Raw genomic sequence first — 20,407 nt, forward strand, 5'->3', positions numbered from 1 at the left:
TCTTTACAGTGAATTCAAGGAAGCGTTTTTTTAAGCAAAAAGTAGGATTTCTTTTATTTTTATTATAGATATATTCAGCGTAAACGTGATATAAACTTAGCGTTCTTGACTTTTTTTTGTTATTTTTTTATTTGGATGGAATTAACACAAACTAAAATATACATGTACATACTGGTCAAACACATAACCCTCCGGTGGGATTCGTCGCAGTCGGGCAGCACGGAAACACGAATAAGAACGTACAAGTTTGTTTAGAGTAAACTAGTTTATTGTAATGTATAACTTAGTGTATATATAGTACATGCTACTCCTCGTCGAGCGGCGAGAACAGCTTGGCGGCCTCCAGCAGGTCGTCGAAGTGGCCGCGCGCCAGCACCTGCGCACGCAAACACACACACATACACACATATGGTCGGCCTCAGAATCCGAGTAGCGATTCCGCGAAACTATTGCTTCAAAAACCTGTCGCAGTTATGCGCTTTTCCTATGAACACGCCACACACGACTTATGGCCTTTGACTGTACATATTATATAAGCGATCGATGTATTACTATGTAGAGTACCGCGCCGCGCGATATTCGTACCTGCCTCGCGACGTGCATTCTGTTGAACAGGTTCCACAGCAGCACGCCCACCACGCGCTCGTCGCGCAGGTAGAACACCACACCGCGCTCGAAGCGCTGCGGCGCCTCCGCCTCGCGCGGCGCCTCGAGCTCGCGCGGCGCCTCCGCCTCGCGCGGCGCCTCGAGCTCGCGCGTCGCTTCGACTGCGCCCTCCGCCGCGGCCAACGTGCGCTCGGCGCCGACGGCGTCGCTCGCGAACACGCCCACCGTGCGCAGCCGCGAGTCGACGATGCCGATGGCCTGCAACACGCACGCCGTCAGACGGAGCCGGCAGGAGGGAAACCCCTCCCCGCCCCGCCCCGCCGCCCCCCGCACCCACCTCGTAGCCGAGCTGCGGGCCCAGGTCGCTCCAGAACATGCTCTGGTGGCGGTACACCTGCGGCGGCTTCACGCCCGCCATGTTCTCGCCGGCCAGTCGCCCCGACACCACGGCGTGGTCGTGGTGCTCCACGCGGCGCCTCCCCAGCGCCTCGTCCCAGAAGCTGGCCACGTCGCCCGCCACCCACACGCCCGAGCGCGCCGCCAACTCGCCGTTCACGAGCACCCCGCCGTCAGCCAGCTCCAGCCCCGCGCGCGCCGCCAGTTCCACGCGCGGCGCCGCGCCCACGCACTCCACCACCAGCTGCGCGTTCTCACCGCCGCCGTCCGCCAGCCGCAGCCGCACGCCGTCCGCCGCCACGTCGCAGTCCACCACCTCCGCCCCCGCGCGCAGCTCCACGCCCTCCGCCTCCAGCCGCCGCGCCACGTCCGCCGCCAGGTACGGCGGCAGCACGTGCGCCAGCGGCGCCACCTCGCGGTACAGCTGCACCACGCGGCGCCCCGCACCCTCCGCCGCCAGCCGCGCCGCCAGCGCCGCGCTCAGCTCGGTCGCCAGGAAGCCGCCACCCACCACGGCCACGCGCCGCACGTCGGGCGCATCCAGCGCGCGCGCCAGGCGCGCCGCGTCGCGCACGTCGCGCAGCGCTAGTGAGCGACCCGCCGTTGCCGCCGCGCGCAACGCGGGCAGGCGACGAGCGCGCGCTCCCGTGGCCAGCAGCGCGGCGTCGTAGCGCAGCTCGTGGCGCTGCGCGCCGGCGGCCAGCACGGCGGTGCGCGCGGCGGGGTCGAGCGCCACGACGCGCCAGCCGCGCGCGAGTGCGGCGCCGGACGGCGCGTCGCGCATGCGTTCGGGCGGCGTGTAGAAGGCCTCGGGCTCGTAGGCGAGGCTGCGGCGGCGGCCGTTCCACTGGCGGAAGGCGAGCGCGTCGGGCGCGGCGGCGGCGGCGGCGGGGTCGGGCTCGCGCCACAGCTCCTTGCTGAGCGGCGGGCGCATGTAGGGCAGCGCGGGCTCGGCGCCCACCAGCAGCACATGCGCGTCGGGGCGCGCGCTGCGGATGGCGCGCATGGCCGCGAAGGCCGCCGTGCCGCCGCCCACCAGCAGGAACTGCGCGTGCGCCGGCAGCTGCTCTGCCAGCGCCGGCACGGGCGCCGCCTCCGCCTTGCCGTCCTCCGCCTCGCCCGCTGCATCTGCCACACACGGCCGACTTGCGATCACTCAGTCACAGACACAGAATAGAGTAATTTAAAAAAATTTAATTTAATATAAAAGAAATAAAAATCTGTAAGGTGTGTTAAAAAAACTTGTAATAAGTCAGAATATTATCAAAATCTGTCCCTAAAAAAACCCTAAATTGAAATTGAAATGTTAATCTACACTTCCCTAATTAGAAAACCTCTTCAGCAGAATCAAACTGTCCAGCTATTTCATTTTGTTTTGGAAATTGCTGGTGAGCAAGAGCCTATTGAAGTTATAGGAAGCAGTTTCTGGTTCACTATCATCGGCCGGTAGGAATATTGCAACATGCCTAACTAGTGAGAGCCTGCTAGTGAGAGCGGAACTCACCCGTCACCGCGGCGCGGGAAGCCGGCCGCTCTTTGTCTTCATTGTTTAGTTTTTGATAAAAGTATATCTGAAATGAATACAATAAAACCATAATAAAACTGTAACTTTTGATTTTATACGTTCAAATATTTGGATGATCAGGAAGCATCACTGATTATCAAATTAGAGCAGCAATTGCACAAAGCAAAACCTTTTAATTTTACAGATTTAAACATAACTTGGCAGACTGATGTTAACATATAAATGTAAAAAGGCGACTAACTGACTCATCAACGCACAACTCAAACTTGTGTAGTTGAAGTTGCGGGCGTAAGCGGAGCTCATACATCATGGGATGGAGGATAGTGTTCATCCCAAAGAGCAGGGTTCATTCGGGATAAGGTAACAGATCAGACGTGAAACATACTCCCCCGAGCGACGCGGTGAGGGCGAGCGCCGCGGCGGCGGCCCAGGGGCGCGCGCGCGGCGGCGGCGGCGAAGGCGGGGGCGGCGGCGGGGGCTCCGCGGGCGGCGGCGGCGGCGCGGCGCCCGCACTCCGCGCGCCCGCACCACTGAGCACCGTCTGTGACATGTGAACCATACTACAGATACTACTGTTCATGTAACAATGCAGATCACCTCCCACACCAGTGCCCGAATGTTCAACACCATAACACTGTGGGCTCCAGCCACACCACTGACTGCAGTGCCCTTACTTTTCAGATGATACAAACAATAAATAACTTTGTTGGCATTTTCTTGGATTGAAACATTCAGTTTCAATTGTTTCATTATTTATTTAAAGAGCTACTTATCTAGACGCTGTCCTTCTCTAATACTGGAATCCCACCGACCATCAATACAATCAATATTGTTGTTTTTGTTTCACTTGTTGAAATGTTGAATGACAGACATAAGTAATTTTATTAATTATTTGATTTTACCAAAGCTCCCCAACAGATCCCCTGTAATGATGCAGAACCATGCAAAGATACATCTGCACAGCCTCCTGACTGGCAAAGAGTGCCCCTGATTAGAAACCCAAAAAGAAAAAAAATGGAAAGCTCACCTTCACCAGACAGAATTGAAACAAGCAACAGCTTTAGTGGACTAGTGGTTGACCAAACAGAAGAACAGTCAAATGAACCGAAAGCAAAGAAGCCCAGCAAACCTCCACCTATTATCTTATATGGTGTTGAAGACCTCAATAAACTAACTGAACTCCTAGAATCTGTTGCAGAGAAATCTCAGTTTAACTACAAAGTTATCAACAGAAATCAATTAAAAATTTTGACCTTTGATGTTGATATATATAAGATGTTAATATCTGTAATACGAGAAAATGGTTTGATTGGACACACCTTTAATAGGAAGGATAATAGAAATTACCGAATAGTTATTAGAAACTTGCATTATACAACTCCTTTTCATGCTATTAAGGAAGCCATTGAGGAAACAGGTAATACAGTGACAGGAGAAATAATAAATGCGAAGTTTGGCTCTGAAAAGAAACCTACCACTACTTTCTTTGCAAATCTTCTACCTGGCCCTAATAATAAAAGAGTTAAAGAGTTAAAGGTCATATACCACCAGACGGTAATCATAGAAGATCCGAGAAAACGAAAAGCAGTAGTTCAGTGTCAAAGATGCCAACAGTATGGACATACAAAAAACTACTGCATGAAACCTTACCGCTGTGTTAAATGTGCAGGAGCTCACAAAACCTCAACATGCACAAAAACTGATCGCAATACACCAGCCATGTGCGCTCTATGCCTGGGTCCTCATCCAGCTAACTACAAAGGGTGTGAGGTGTACAAAGAAATCCTCAACAGGAAAACCAAAAAACAATACCCTAAAAAACAAGGGCAAGAGCACCAAACATTCAAAGACAGTGATAAAATATCTCATCCAATTAATTTAAATTCCGTCAGTAGCAGACCACCAGCCAATCGAAACCCAAAAGAAAAGAAAACATATGCTGAAGCTACCAACTCAAAGCCACAAGAGTCAGATACAGAATCAAATGCATATAAAACATTAGAACACATGTTTATCAAGCAATCTGAAAAAATTGATTTTCTCCTACAACAAATGAGTACCTTGCTTCAACTCATAACAACGTTAATTTCAAAGGCACCAAAATAGGTTTAAAAATAGGTACTTGGAACATTAATGGATTATCTCCCAACAAAGATGAAGTAGAAATACTACTTCATATGCACAAACTTGATATTTTCCTCATATCAGAAACTCATTTTGTTAGTAACAGTCTGATAAAGATAAAAGGGTATAATATCTATCACACTAATCACCCAGATGGAACTGCACATGGAGGAACTGCGGTCATCATAAAAGCAACAATAGAGCACTATGAACTACCCCAATACAGCACTGAACAAATCCAAGCAACTTCAGTATCTATTTCGGACAAAAATGGCCCTTTTAATATCTCAGCTGTTTACTGTCCACCAAAACACAGGATATCTGAGGAACAATTTTCAAAGTTCTTTGGTAGCCTTGGTAACCGCTTTGTTGTTGGTGGTGACTGGAATTCCAAGCATCTCCATTGGGGCTCCAGGCTAATAACCACTCGAGGAAGGGAACTAAAGAAGAGTGTGGATAAAAACGTCCTTACTACTATTGCAACACCAGAACCCACGCACTGGCCTACAGACCCAAATAGACTGCCTGATGTTCTAGACTTCTTCATTTATAAGGGATTGTCTCGACTCTTCTTCACAATCAGTTCAACCTTAGATGGTTCCTCAAATCATATCCCAGTGATACTGACCATGAGTGCCCAAGTAACAAACAGTATGAAAAGGCTACAACTTTATAACAAAAGAACTGACTGGGAGGCGTTTCGTGGTATAGTAAATGATGAGCTTCAACTACAAATAGCGCTTAAATCTGAGGAAGACATTGATAATGCTACTACTAAGTTTATGACTACTGTTCAGTCAGCTTGTTGGAAGTGTACACCAGAAATATCCAATTCTTTACCGAGACATAAATCAGTTCCATCCGAAATTAAACTTCAAATAATGGAAAAAAGAAGACTACGAAGAGTATGGCACATTAGTAGACACCCAGAAGACAAAACAGTACTTAACAAAGCAATTAAGGACCTTAAAGACGCTATAGCTAAATCAAAGGATACTCTAACAGAATCATATCTGGAATCGTTGACAGCAACAAGTGTTACTAATTACTCCCTTTATCGTGCGTGTAAAAACTTAAATAAGCCTACAGACCCCAAGCCACCACTTAGATTGGAGGGCAACACATGGGCCAGAAGCCAGCAACAAAAAGCTGATGCTTTTGGAAACCACTTGGCCCAAATATTCACACCAAATGAAACTGATCCAGACAGTGACGAGACAGATATAGAAGACGTCCTTGGTCAGCCTTTCCAGTTGGATCTGCCCATCACGCCAACCAACCCAAATGAGATTATTAACATAATAAAACGTATGGATGGCAAGAAAGCGCCTGGTTTTGATCTAATTGATAAAAGAGTCCTATCGGAACTACCGCGAAAAGGTATTATGTTCCTCACCATTTTATTTAATGGCATCATTCGTGTTGGTTATTTCCCAGCTCTGTGGAAGGTCTCGCAAATTATAATGATAGCAAAGCCTGGTAAACCCGTTCAAGAAATAACCTCATACAGACCAATCAGTTTATTACCGGTGATGTCAAAAATTTGTGAAAAAATTGTGTTGCAAAGGCTTATGAAAGAACTCTGCTCAAGATGTATCATCCCAGACCATCAATTTGGCTTCCGGCAGCATCATGGAACTGTTGAGCAAGTACATAGGGTATGCAGAACAATAAGAGATGCACTGGAACACAAAGAATACTGCTCTTCTGCTTTCCTCGATGTGCAGCAAGCATTTGATAAAGTGTGGCATACAGGACTACTATTCAAAATTAAATCGCTACTACCTCATACATTCTTCGGTCTATTGAAATCCTACCTGACTGATAGAATATTTCAAGTCAAAGAAGGTGAATACACTTCACCGTTTCACCCAATCACAGCTGGCGTGCCACAAGGCTCAGTGCTAGGTCCTGTGCTTTACACAATCTATACAAGTGACCTACCTCAAATTGACGATGTCACTGTGGCTACATTTGCGGATGATACAGCTGTTCTTGCTCGCAGTAAATCTCCTGAAGAAGCTTCAGCTATTCTGCAACGTGGACTAAATGAGATCGACAAATGGCTGTCAAAATGGAGGATAAAAACGAGCGCTTCAAAATCAGTCCATATAACATTTACTCTTCGTCGAGGAAACTGTCCTCCGGTCTCGCTGCGTAACAATCAGCTACCACAAAGCGACAACGTTAGGTACCTGGGAATGCACTTAGATAGAAGGCTAACCTGGAAGAAACATGTCCAAATAAAGAGGGATGAGATCTATCATAGATATAGAGGACTGTACTGGATGCTCTCAAGGAACTCCAGACTCTCTCTAGACAACAAGTTACTGATATACAAAGCAATAATAAAGCCAATATGGTCATATGGCATACAACTTTGGGGATCAGCATGCAACTCCAATATTCAAATTATACAAAGAGCTCAAAATTACATTTTGAAACAACTGTCCAACGCGCCATGGTTCCTACAAATATCGGAAATTCATGAGCACTTAAACATTAACACAGTAAAGGAAGAAATTCTAACTTATAGTTGCAACTACAAAACAAGGCTTACTAACCACCCAAATCGCCTGGCAGTGCAGCTGACAATGCCACAGGCAATCCGTCGACTAAAGAGAAAGCATATACTAGACATTTAGCTGAGACTTATGGAGTTTTCCCGCTGGGGAAGTTTTCTCCTAATGAACGCCAACTTCCTCCAACCAATCTGCTCATAGTCCACCGACTGATCGCATGATAAGGCAACCCCTCAAAAAAAAAAAAAAAAAAAAAAATTATTTGATTTTGACTTACAGTTACACAGCAGTAGATGTACTGTGGTCATGTGGTAGTGTGTCTGTCAGTCTGCTTGTCACCCGTCCATTGAACTGATATTGACAAAGTTGCAGACAGGGACAGCTTGCATTGGGGAGTTGGTCATGGGATACCTTTCCAAGAGTTCCTACAGGATTTTATAAACCTAAATCCACATGGACCAAGTGGGGAATGTCATCTACTACACATATAATACATAGGCAATTTTAATGTATTTCAGTGTACATAATGAATTAATATGTACATTACCGTCCTGTACTTCCTCAGCTTCCGTGTACGCTTGCACAAGCAAAAACAAATCCATTTATTTTACACAATGTAGACCCTTTTTCTACGTTTTGTGTACTTACATTTACAGTAATTATTGCAATTACCAGACGAGCAATCAGCAAACCTAAGTCACAATAATTAATGAAAACAAAAAGTATTATGTAAGTAAATATTAAGAAGTTACCTTATCAGAGGCAGTCACGCTGGAATAATTGCAGATTCCTGAAAAGTAAAATCTCTTAATGAAACCTGCTCCTCGCACACCCAGTGTTCCCTACTCCGGTATTTATTCAGACATTCTGCATGATAAATCAAAAACTTTTATGCATTAAAATAAATTTAAATGTTTTAGAATATACAGGTAAAGCCCTTTCATATGATACCCACATAACATAGTTATCTTACTTCGAAAATTGAAAATACTATTTATTATTTGTTGATGAACATATTTTAATTTTTGTGATGTAACCACAAATTCACGGTTTTCGAATTTTTTTCCTTTAAGACCTCCCAACCTGCCAAATTTCATTATTCTGGGTTAACGGGAAATACCCTATAGGTTTCCTATAGGTTTTCTTGACAGATGGACAGACGGACGGATAGACAGACAGACAGACAGCAAATTGATCTTATCAGGGTTCCATTTTTCTTTTTGAAGTACTGAACCCTAATAAGTAAAATATACCTACTAATTCTTGTAAGGTTAATTCAGTAGGAAGGTATAGTACGCGATAGGTTGAGGTAGCGATCGGGGTATGAGGCGGGGGCCGGGGGGACGCGCTGCATACCCGCGCTACCCCGCACTGGGTTAGCGCGGGGTGTCCCCACCCCGATCGCCATCTCAACCTGTCGCGAACTTGTATTCCTATGGTGTAACAGTTACTTGAGTTATAACTTGATATTATACTATATATAGCTCGATTACCACTCACTCACTGACTGACTCATTGACATAATTGTTCTCCTAGAAAGAGAAGGAAAATGATATAGTGATGTAGGGGAGTTGTGTTTGGTTTCGGGAACCCTCTGGGGAAAAATTATGACATTTCAGAAAAACAAGATGGCGGCCGACGTGATTTTTGCAGCTCCGTTGTTTTCCAACCGATTTCGTTGAATTTTGCAATCTTTGAAGAAAATAGTAAACGATTAATAGGAAATGTGGAAAAAATTGGAAAAACAAGATGGCGGTTGAGCCGTAGCGTTTTAAAATTTTTGATTTTTCGACCCCGAACCGCGGCGCCACAGATCCGAAACGGGGTAATCGAGGATAATTATTTTTTCTGGTTTCGCCCACGATTATCCTGTATTTTGACAGAACTGGAGTGGTTTTTAAAAATTCAAGATGGCGGCTGTCATGGCGGCCGTTTTGTTCGAGGTACGAAAAAACGCAATTTTAAAATTCGAATATCTTAAAGTTGTCAACATCGGAGCGATTCGGCTTCTATCAAGCGATTGTACGTATAGGCTCGAGGTATAGATTGGAGGAAAAAAATTACCCCATTTTTCGGGAAATTTCGAGATTTTCGGGAAATTGTAAAAAATCGAAATACGCACTTTTCGCAAAATCCCAGTATGAGCGATTACGTGTTTTGCTCGTACAAATGACATTTTGGTATTTTTGTCGCCAGAGACTGGCAACACTGGAATTTATCAAAGAAAAAGTGATTTTCGACATGGTCTTTTTTAGGGGCGATCGGTTCGCCTGGGTGCGAGCGAGATGAGAGATTGAAACGTCATCGGGAGCGGTATATCCTGTAGTTAATAGGAAAATTATGAAACCGTGTAAAATCTTTCTGTGAAACGAGTTGGCGGCCATTTTGTATTTTTTTTAATTTTTCGAAATTTTGATCACGTTTTTGAGGCAGTTGGCAACATTTTGGAAAGTCAATATGTATGAATCGATTGTGTGACTCAGCCGGCAATATCGAAATATAGAAACAGTGTTGCCACTTTTGGGGAGATTTTCGAGATTTTCAACTAAGAAACTCCTGTAAAATTTTGTATGAAATATTTTTTTTTCACTGATGCTGTCGTATAGAAAACAAAAACTTAGTAAGCCAAAATTATGGAGAGAGCTGATGATTGAGGATGTCGGAGACGGGTGAAGGGCCCGCTTAAGGTATTGAAGATAGGTGGAGGGTGCTCGAGCAAATGTCATTCATGACGTCATCCAATTGCCAAAAAGCTGAAAAAAAATTCAAAATGGCGAAGAAAAGATGACCGCCATACAAAGGAGATCATTATTTTTGGGCCTTTTCTGAAAGTGCCGGCCAACGAAAAAAAATGGTACAGATCGTTAGAACTAGCCATTTGGAGTAATAGTTAGTATGGCAAAAAAGTTGTAGGATTGCTCTGAACCAAGATAGACAAGGTCGAAGATTCGTCATTTTCATACATTTTATTGATTTCTAAAAGTGCTGGGAAACATAAAATAATGTTAGATATTGCTAGAACTAATTATTTGAGGCAATTGTCATTATGACCCAAAGGCTGTGGGGTCATTATATGTCGTGTTATACAAGTTATACAAAAAATTAATATACTTTGTATAATTAATTGCAACCGATTTTATGATTTTGTTACTGTTCTGATTGTTTTATACGAATTTGAATACACGTATAATTATTTTGACTCCCACGAAGTGCTGGATCAGCTGCAATGTGGACAAAATTCGTTTACACATACCTGGATTGTATGCGGCCTCGTAATACTAGGTGATCTCATCCAGCCATCTCCCAAACTTCTGCCACTGGGATATCTCCGGCGAGCTCTGTGATGAATGCACCATTTGGTTATAAGTACTGTTCACCATAGTAACTACGGGCTTGCTTCAGTCGATAGCTGCCCAAAGCAACCTGTGTCGATTCTTCTGTGAATCTAGGAAAGTCATTCAGATTGAACGGAGGATGTCGGCTTCCATAGCCTGGAAATGAGCTCTCCTTCTATTATAATTATTGTGTGTGATAACAAGTTCTGATAAACTGTTTTGCGCATTGACCAGTTCATGGATTTTGTCAAGGAAATCACGTCTGTAGTACACGTTATTGTCTATCAGAACATGATAGCTGTTTAGCGATGTTACCGCGATCCTGAAATAATCGATCACGTTACTTAATGCCTGGTCACTATGATCAATCCTGAGCAATCGAAAATCTCTTTTAAAGCAATTGTTCATCACTTCCACCATCCAGTGGCAAATGGTAACAAGCTTAGATTTATTGGTTTGGTCAGTAGCTGGGTTTCCTTTAAATGTTTTGTTTCTAGCATTTGTGTCAGATAACCGCATGCCTCTAGAAAGAAAGGCTATCTATAAAGGGCATATTGTACAGACAGATACAGGCATGTACATATATCTTCAGAAAAGCACTAATTACTTTTTTCAGTGAAAATCATACCCTAACCACAAGTTCCGAAACCACTAAAAGCCTTTATATTTGTTGCGATGGAACAATAATCTACACGCTGCAGCAACTTACAATGCCTAGATTTTAAATGATACCTTAAATGATATAGAAGATTTTTACTGGATTTTTATCTTAGTCCATGGTTTTAGAGATACCATAAACAATCTTGAGGTAATCTTTCTTTCTTGAGGTGTGCGGTTATGTGGCACAAATGCTAGTAACAAAACATCAGTAAAAACCCAGCTAACTACTGACGAAGCCAATAAATCTAGACTTTTTACCATTTGCTGCTGGATAATGTAAATGATTAACGACCGCTTTGGAAGAGATTTTTGTTTACTCAGGGTTATACAGGATTTGTAACCGGACATTAAGTAACATGGTCGATTATTTCAGGATTTTGTCAGCATTGCTGAACGGCTATCATGTCCTGATAGACAACAACGTGCATGCACGTGATTTTCTTGACGTAATCCATGAACGGTCAGTGAGCAAAACAGTTCAGCAGAACTTGTTATCACAAACAATATGTAATTATAATAGAAGTAGAGCTCATTTCCAGGCTATGGAAGCCAACATCCTCCGTTCAATGACTTTCCTAGATTCACAGAAGAATTGACGCAGGTTGCTTTGGGCAGCTATCGACTGAAGCAAGCCCGTAGTTACTATGGTGAACAGTACGTATAACCAAATGGTGTATTCATCACAGACCTCGCCGGAGATAACCCAGTGGCAGAAGTTTGGGAGATGGCTGGATGAGATCACCTAGTATTACGAGGCCGTATACAATCCAGGTATGTATCAACGAATTTTGTCCACATTGCAGCTGATCCAGCACTTCGTGGGAGTCAAAATAATTATACGTGTATTCAAATTCGTATAAAACAATCAGAACAGTAACAAAATCATAAAATCGGTTGCAATTAATTATACAAAGTATATTAATTTTTTGTATAACTTGTATAACACGACATATAATGGCCCCACAGCCTTCGGGTCATAATGACAATTGCCTCAAATAATTAGTTCTAGCAATATCTAACATTATTTTATGTTTCCCAGCACTTTTAGAAATCAATAAAATGTATGAAAATGACGAATCTTCGACCTTGTCTATCTTGGTTCAGAGCAATCCTACAACTTTTCTGCCATATTAACTATTACTCCAAATGGCTAGTTCTAACGATCTGTACCATTTTTTTTCGTTGGCCGGCACTTTCAGAAAAGGCCCAAAAATGTATGGAGCTAGAATGATCTCCTTTCGCCGGTGTCCAGCTCGGAGGGTATAAAAGATATAAGTGTAGTTTCTTGGTAAGAGATGATCAGGGTCCGACGGTCTACTCGATGAATAGAAAAAAAATTCAAAATGGCGGATTTTTTTTTTCCATACATTTTGTATGGCGAATATTGAATGCCTCATTCTCCTAGAAAGAGACAAGAAACGATACAATGATGTTCGGAAGATATGGTTGAGTGCGGAATGGGAGTCGGGAAAAATTATGACATTTCAGAAAAACAAGATGGCGGCCGACGTGATTTTTGCAACTCTTTTGTTTTCCAACCGATTTCGTTGAAACTCGCAATCTTTGAAGAATGTAGTAAACGATTAATAGAAAAAGTGGAAAATTTTGGAAAAACAAGATGGCCGCCGTACGAATTTCGTCGGTGTCTATCTCGGAGGCTATAAAAGATGGAAGAGTGGTTTCTTGGCAAAAGATGATCAGGGTCCGAAGGTCTACTCGGTGGAACAAAGTCTGCATGCTCGCGGACCACTTTAGTGGTCCGCGCACCCACGCACCCTACTTTATTAACCACAGTTACCCCGTTTTTACAAAAAATTATATGGATGTCGTTTTCAGAGTTTTCCAGGGTGTTGATTTTGATAATGACATTTATTTTGAAATTCAAGATGGCGGACATGCATTTAAAAAAAAAAAAAAATCGATATGGGTGTCGTTTTATGGTGTTTTTGGGGTGAATTTTGAATCTTAATAAATAAATTCGTTTTAATACTTATCAACCTAACCACGTCACGTGAGCTGCTTTAGCAGCTCGCGCACCGAGCGAAACACTAGTTAGGTATATACCTAAAGAACTATTAATTGAAATAAAATCTTGAGATTACGCTTTATAGGTACTCACGGAATATTTTATATCCATCTCTTCTTGTTACAGCCTGGCTTTCAAAGTAAATGCCTGCGATTGCTCTAAGCATATTAAATGCCGGTATAATACAAATTTAATAATACTTAATCTAACAATATTTTAATTAAATATTTCTTTATCACATTTCGTTGTGAAACAGGTAAAAATCTTGAAAAATCAGTAATGCATTTTATTTTAAAACTACGATTGTCAGGACAGGGACAGGACTCAGGTTAGGCTCAGTGTTGCCAACTTTATTCTAAGCCCCCTGCGCTAACAGCTGTTCAGCTGTCAAAACTTTTGACAGTCTATCTTTTTTAACTGGCTTTCAGCTCTGGGTTCTAGCTCTAAGGTTCTTAAAATGAGTTTGACATTTGCATTTGACGTCATAGACGTCAAAAAATATATAAAAAAAACCCTCAAAAAACCAATTTTGGATTTTCTCAGCCGGTCTTGTCAATCTTGTTCTAAATATTAGTCTTTTTCGGTGCGCAAAAATAACTTTGAAACTTTACCAGTTTAATCGCGAAGTTAAACAGCTCGTTAATTCAATCCAAGAACTACGCCGTAACTCGTAGTCGGTACTTATCATTGTGGAGTTCCGAACCGTTCATCAAAATTCCTCCAGCTGCGGTAAACGAAGGATCCTCTCTCCGAACTGCTAATTGGTAAGTCGTGGCGGTACTCCGCACGGGTGATGTGACGTCACGCGGCCGCTGCTCCCCGAGCACTCTCAGCCGATAGCGCTGGAACACCACCGGTACACTACACCATACACTCATTCGGTCTTCAGCAAACACTCAAATGCCCCCCTTTTCCTTTTCCTTGCCCACATTGGGCACGGGAAGTAGCGGTGCAGAGTGTTGCATGTATAATGAGTGCCCCAAAGCCTGAGCCCTGGCTGTTTGTAGCACAAAGAATTTACCTCTTAGATGTCCATCCAACATTCTTCTCAGTTCCATGGAAGATAAACAACCCCTGAAATTTTCCAAGTAATCAAAACAAGACAATAAAAAAGGTACCTACGCCAAGTGCTGTAAACAAAATGTATCGCTGGAAAACCAATGAGAACAATAAAGTAGCTGATTGTCTCAAAAAGATACTTGAGTTTTAAATCCAAACACATAGGATGTACATTGTACGTACTCGGGCACTGTTAGAGTTGCAGGTGTTTGTAACAACATTATTTGTGTAGAGGCTTAAGAAGTATGATGCATCTATCTGTGAAAGAATTAGATGCCAAGTTCTATACAAGGCCTTTATATCACTCCTACAAGAATGTACAAGAAACTTTGTTTTTTTTTGTTTTTGCTTTGTTTGTTGCTTTATAGATTGTATCAGGCTATTATCTAGTGCTTTGGTCTTCAATTTGTGGTGTAAAATGTCCACTTTTCTTAAATAAATAAGTAAACCAAAAATAATAGCTCACATAATTTTGACATGCAAACAATAAGCTAAATGTAAACAAGCAGCTTTAAGAGTACAGTTTAGCGATAACATGTGACACTTGGCAGGTGGTCGGAGATGCTGGCCGCGTGCGAGACGGGCGAGGTGTTCGCGCTGCTCGAGGCGCGCGACGCGCTCGAGCACTGCGCCGCGCTGTACGCCGCCGTGCGCGAGCCCTGGCTCACGCGCGCGCTGCTGCGCTATCACGCGCGCACCGGCTCAGCGCGCGCGGTCGAGCTGCTGGCGCGCGCGCCCGACGCGCACGCGCGCCATCTGCTCGACGCGCTACTCGACCAGCTGCGCGGCGAGCGTGCGCCGCGCGAGCACGCGCTGGCCGCGCTCGCGCCGCTGCTGGCGCGCCGCCCTGCCTGGCTACACCGCCTACCCGCGCACCCGCTGGCGCGCGAGCTGCTGCGCGCCGCCGCCCGCGAGAGCGCGCCGCTGCCGCTGCTGCACGCGCTGTTGGCGCTGGCCGCGCTGCTTCCCGCCGCGCCCGCACTTGCGCCGCCGCACTGGCCCGAGCTGGCCGACGCGCTGCTGCGTCCCGCCGCGCTGCCGCCGCCGCGCAGCCCGCACCTGCCGCTGGCGCAGCGCGCGCTGTTCCGCGCGCTCTACGCTGCGCACCCCGCCGCGCTGCTGGCCGCGCTGCGCCACGAGGCCGCCGCGCCGCCCGCGCGCGCCGCTCTGCGTGCCCTCGCCGCGCTGCTGCGCCGCGAGCGCCTGCACCCCGCACTGCTCACTGGCGAACCCGCACCCGAGCGAGGCGCGCTGGCACCCCCGGCCGCCGCGCCCTCGCCGCCCGTGCCCCCCGTAGCTCCACCTGCTGGGTGCGGTGCTGGCGCCGCTCGCGCCAACGCCGCGCTGCGCCCCGGCGCCGAGCCGTGGTTCGCGCTGGCGGAGCGCTGCGGCGCCGACTCCGCGCCCGCCACGCCGCTGCCGGCCGAGCCGGCGCCCGACCCCGAGCCCGAGGCGGCCGTGGAGGCCACGCCCGAGAACACGCCCGCCAAGGAGCCGCGCACCGCGCCGCGCCCCGCCGCCGACTCGGGCGCCGTCCGCGCGTTGGGCCGCAAGGAGGCGTCGCCGCCGGGCGCGGGCGACGCGCTGGCGGCGCGGCTGGCGCGCGTGGCGCTGGAGCGGCGCGCGGCCGACTCGCCCGTGCCCATGGGAGGCGCTCCGCCGGTGGGTGCGGCGCGGCCGCTGCCCCGCCGCGAGCCGCTGGACGGCGAGGACCGCGAGGTGTTGGAGCTGACGGAGGGCGCGGCGGAAGACGCGTGGCCCGCGGACGACGAGCCGCCGCCGCCCGTGCCCGACCCGCGCGCGCTGGAGCGCGGCCGCCCGCCGGCGCGCGGACACGCGGCGCCCGCGCGGCGCTCCGCGTCTTGCTCGGGCGAAGCGCGCGGGCGCGGCTCGTGCTCGGTGGCGGTGCAGACGCTGGACGTGTGGCCGGCGCCGTACGAGTTCCTGATCGCCGACTTCTATAGCAATTTTCCCGCTGAAGATAACAAGCAGGTCAGTCACTTTCATACGATGTCCCATTTTTTTTTTTTTTTTTTTTGTACCTAAAATACCTGAATCCCTAAAACTGCCGACAGTAGTGTGATTTCGCGTTAATATTTGTTTGTAATGAAAGAGTTTCTTTTTAAAGAAAAGATGCATTCACTCGGATGGAAGGTTTATTTGCCGTGTCATGTGTGGCACGACCCGAAAGAAGGTTCTAACTCAGCGTTATATTGTATGGCTCGCACCGTACACACACAAGAGCATACAGCGCTGATTTTCAGCTGGGACCCTGAACTATCAACTTTATACTAATAAAACTAACGATGAGTTTAAAATCATATTGGCTAAGGTCTAGGAATAGGTGTTCTAAAATCATAACTTTAGTTTACCTAGATATGCAGTATGGCTTCAGGCCACTAACACATGTGCATCCAACTCTCGAAGCATATTTACGATGTCCGGCAGCGTTACCAGAATGGGGCTTCTGTAACTTACCGAGGCATGTGATTGTATTGATCAGGAAACTTTGTGTCTTAAACTACGTCACAATGGCATCAAAAGCATTGCGCTACATCCTCATTGCTTCTTTTGTCTTAAACTCGAAGGGTACGCTTGAATAACGTGAAGTCGCATGCCTCAACGGGTATCGCACGGGGCCCAATCTTGGGTCCTTTTATATATTTCTGGTATATATAACAATGATACAATGAATGACGGGTGTCCGCAGAGCGACGAGGCGGGCGACGACGACGACGCGGACGACGACGACGACAGCACGCGCAGCGCCGCGCCCTGCGCGCGCCTCGACCGCTACCTCGCCGCGCTGTACTCCGGCGCGCCCGCGCCCGCCGCCGAGCCCGCCGAGCAGCTGGCGCTGCTGCACGCGCAGCTCATGTTCGAGCGCTGGCGCCGCGAGGCGCACGCCGAGCGCAACCGCCGCCTGCTGGGCCGCTGCCGCCAGGCGCGCGCGCTCGAGCTGCAGAACGCGACGCTGCGCGAGCGCCTGCGCGCCGCCGCCGCCGAGCGCGACGAGCTGCTGCGCCGCCTCGCGCGCCCAGCGCCGCCCGCCGCGGTGCCCGCCGAGCGCGAGCTGCGCCTCGAGGCCGCGCTGGCCGAGGAGGGCGCGGCGCGGCTGCGCGCCGAGGCGGCGCTGCGCGAGTCGGAGGCGGCGCGCGCGCGCGATGCGGCCGAGCTGCGGCGCTCGCGCGGCGAGTCGTGGGAGGCGGCGCGCCACGTGGAGGCGCTGGCGCGCGCCGCGCTGGCGGCCGAGCGGCGCGCCGAGCACGTGCGGCGGCTGCGGCGCGAGTTGCTGGTGCTGGCGGAGCGCGAGGCGCGGCTGGGCGGCGCGCTGCGCGGTGCGGGTGGCGGAATGGACGCGGCGCGCGCGGCGAGCGAAGCGCGCGCCTTGCGCGCGGCGGCGGCGCGCGCGGAGGCGGAGGCGGAGACGGCGCGCGCGGCGGCGGAGGCAGCTGGCGCGCGCGCTCACGAGCTCGAGGCGGCGCTGGCGGCGCGCGAGGCTGCGGTGGCGGAGCTGCGGCGCGGCGCGCGCGCGGCGGCGGAGGAGGCGGGCGCGAGGCAGCGCGCGCTGCAAGACAAGTGCGCGGCGCTGGCGCGTGCGGTGCGCGCGGGCGAGGCGCGGCGGCTGGAGCGGCTGGCGGGCGCGGTCGCTGAGCACAGCTAAGGCGCGGACGTTTCAATATGTCTCGATGTAGAGAAACTTCTCGTGCAGCTGATTTCCGCTCGATACATGCAGAGCTCATACTTCACAGTTGATTGTATTGATGTAGCTTCATTTACCCGACTGGAAGCCAAAGGGAAGGGTAATGATTTTAGCAGTCTATGTATGTATGTGTGTATGTTTGTATCCAGATTCTGTGTGTTCCACGGTAGCGTCTAAATTACTGGGCCAATTTTTATGAATGAGGTGCCAATTGATGCGTTGTAAAAGCCCGGGTGACATTGACCTAGACAAAAAAATTGACCTAGCGGATGTTACATCTAATAAAGTGGGGGTCTCCAAAAATATTTTTTTGCTATTGTATTGATTGTCAAATGAAAGAGGAGGCAATTCTGGAATTCATGGGTATAAATGGTATAAATGGGTAGACGGCAGTCGAACTATTTTTAACCGACTTCCAAAAAAGGAGGAGGTTCTCAATTCGTCGGAATCTTTTTTTTTTTTTTTTTTTTTTTTTTTTTTATATTTTTTATGTATGTTCCCCGATTACTCAAAAACCCCTGGACCGATTTGGAAATTTTTTTTTTTTGTTTGAAAGGGTATACTGTGCAGGTGGTCCCATATAAATTTGGTGAAGATCTGATGAATATCTTCGGAGATGGAGAACAGAACTCCTCAATGGATAGGAGCAAATTGCTCGCGATCACTGTAATAGCTTAGTAAACAGTAGGGTTTTAACTGGGCACAGCATATTATAGTACAGTGGGGCCACTAAAAATTGTGAAATAAAAAATTTTCAAAAGAAAAATAAAACCGACTTCAAAAACGACAAACACTAAAAAGTAAAAAATAACTTTTGTTTAGCTACACGTGTAATGTACCTACTCGTAGGTATGAAGTCGGGCGAGCTTCACTCTTGGATTTCTAATTTTGTTTTAATATGCTCGCTCGACTTCATACCTAGGTACATTACACGTGTAGCTAAACAAAAGTTATTTTTTACTTTTTAGTGTTTGTCGTTTTTGAAGTCGGTTTTATTTTACTCTAATATTTGAGTGTTATTTAGACGATCGCAGTCGAGTTTTAGTTTTCAACTTTACCTTGTTAATGACAATGATATTATATTGAGAAAGAACCTTGAAGTTCGTTACGAGCTTGTTACTGCGCAACTTGGACAAAAATTCTAATAAGAACGCTTATTAAAATTTTTGTCTTATTAGAACTCGGCGGACACACCCGCCGTGTGACTCGATAAAAATAAATGTAGGTACATAATATAATTAATAAATGACTCGTTTCCTTATTTCTATTGGATAGTAATTGTTCTTGTTATTAAAATGTATTAATTTAATCAGAAAAGCTTGTATTGAATATAAATAGTGCACAGGAAATGATGCAGTGTTGTAGTGCAGTGTAGTGCATGGCGCAGAGGGAGGCCTGCGCGTGCGACCAAACTCCTCCAATTCATTGTAAATAAACATACTCGATGTACCTTAGGTTTTGTAATGCTTCATATGTTGTAATGCTCACTAAACATTTCTCTATCGGTTTTATGGATAAAATTTAAAAAGCTTGTGGCCGTATATTTTTTGTAGAAAGACCACTCGTGGCCGTCTAGTGACTAGTCACTTCCAAAGTTGAGAAAATTATCATTTGCGTACATACTGTAATGAATATTCATGATTACTGTATCGTCGTTAATATCATATTGATAACGTATAGGCTGTAATTCCTTGGCGCGTATGCATGCTGAGCACGCTACGTACGCACGCTACAGGCAGTGCGAACTAAACAACTCGACAGCAAAATATCTCAATAGTATTTGACTTGTGTGCACGAAGCGTTGCGTGCGTGCGTGGCGTGCGTGCGTGCGTGCGTCGCGTGCGTGCGCCGCGAGGAAGGTCTTCGGTTCTCTTGTGCTTCAGATCATCGTTATAGTCGTCTTTACTCTTTACTATACTGTAGAGTCCGATAGCGGTGAACATCTTTCCATTGAGACGAACAAAGTGAACAAAAATACCATGAGGTTACTCGTCAGTCGGAGAAGGGATGTATGATGCTAACAAATAATAATAATTATTGATAGTAATACATAAAATGTAAATGAAGTATAATATACAGTTTATCGGGAAAAGTTGTCTTTTATTGTAACTAGGCGTTATTATCGTATCACTCGCCGAAAGTGGTCGCCATATTGTTGGCACTTTCATTCAAAGAGTAAGTTTCAAACAGTGACTCCGGCGTTACTTAAATCTCCAGATTGTTATAGAAAAGTGAAAATCACGACATTAGTGCGTCCGTACAGATTTTGATGACAGATTACGCTAACGCACGTGTTACGTTAGTTGAATAGTTGGGGGCCGAGTCGACATTGCTATTGCAATACTGAAGGAGCATCGCAGTTGCAAGGACATCCTTGAATGCGATCAACTGCTAAGCTACAAACTACTTTTAACTTTTTAAAAATAAGAAGTAAAAATAATTTTGACTAGA

The 20,407-nt window shown here is 46.9% G+C and overlaps 2 protein-coding genes across 4 annotated transcripts; one reads left to right on the forward strand and one right to left on the reverse strand.

Moving 5' to 3' along the window:
• Positions 1–252: 252 nt before the first annotated feature.
• On the reverse strand, positions 253–13,554 carry LOC123876485 (apoptosis-inducing factor 1, mitochondrial-like). 2 transcript variants are annotated; one of them, XM_045922778.1, is made up of 7 exons: positions 13,288–13,554; positions 7,926–7,963; positions 2,913–3,068; positions 2,507–2,573; positions 944–2,124; positions 586–864; positions 253–376 (listed from the first exon to the last, which is right to left on the reverse strand). In XM_045922778.1, exons 1-7 carry the CDS (start codon positions 13,358–13,360, stop codon positions 305–307), a joined length of 1,866 nt encoding a protein of 621 aa, XP_045778734.1. In that variant the 5' UTR covers positions 13,361–13,554; the 3' UTR covers positions 253–304. The 2 variants fall into 2 exon arrangements, with proteins under 2 accessions (XP_045778734.1, XP_045778733.1); XM_045922777.1 differs by having other exon boundaries at positions 944–2,130.
• Positions 13,555–13,636: 82 nt separating this feature from the next.
• Positions 13,637–18,168, forward strand: LOC123876483 (hamartin). 2 transcript variants are annotated; one of them, XM_045922772.1, is made up of 3 exons: positions 13,637–13,958; positions 14,805–16,245; positions 16,964–18,168. In XM_045922772.1, the coding sequence occupies exons 2-3, from the start codon at positions 14,815–14,817 to the stop codon at positions 17,915–17,917; spliced, it is 2,385 nt and encodes a 794-aa protein (XP_045778728.1). In that variant the 5' UTR covers positions 13,637–13,958; positions 14,805–14,814; the 3' UTR covers positions 17,918–18,168. The 2 variants fall into 2 exon arrangements, with proteins under 2 accessions (XP_045778728.1, XP_045778729.1); XM_045922773.1 differs by having other exon boundaries at positions 14,805–16,235; positions 16,960–18,168.
• Positions 18,169–20,407: the final 2,239 nt, after the last annotated feature.

The sequence above is a fragment of the Maniola jurtina genome, chromosome 21 (assembly GCF_905333055.1).
Source record: "Maniola jurtina chromosome 21, ilManJurt1.1, whole genome shotgun sequence".
Lineage (NCBI taxonomy): Eukaryota > Metazoa > Arthropoda > Insecta > Lepidoptera > Nymphalidae > Maniola > Maniola jurtina.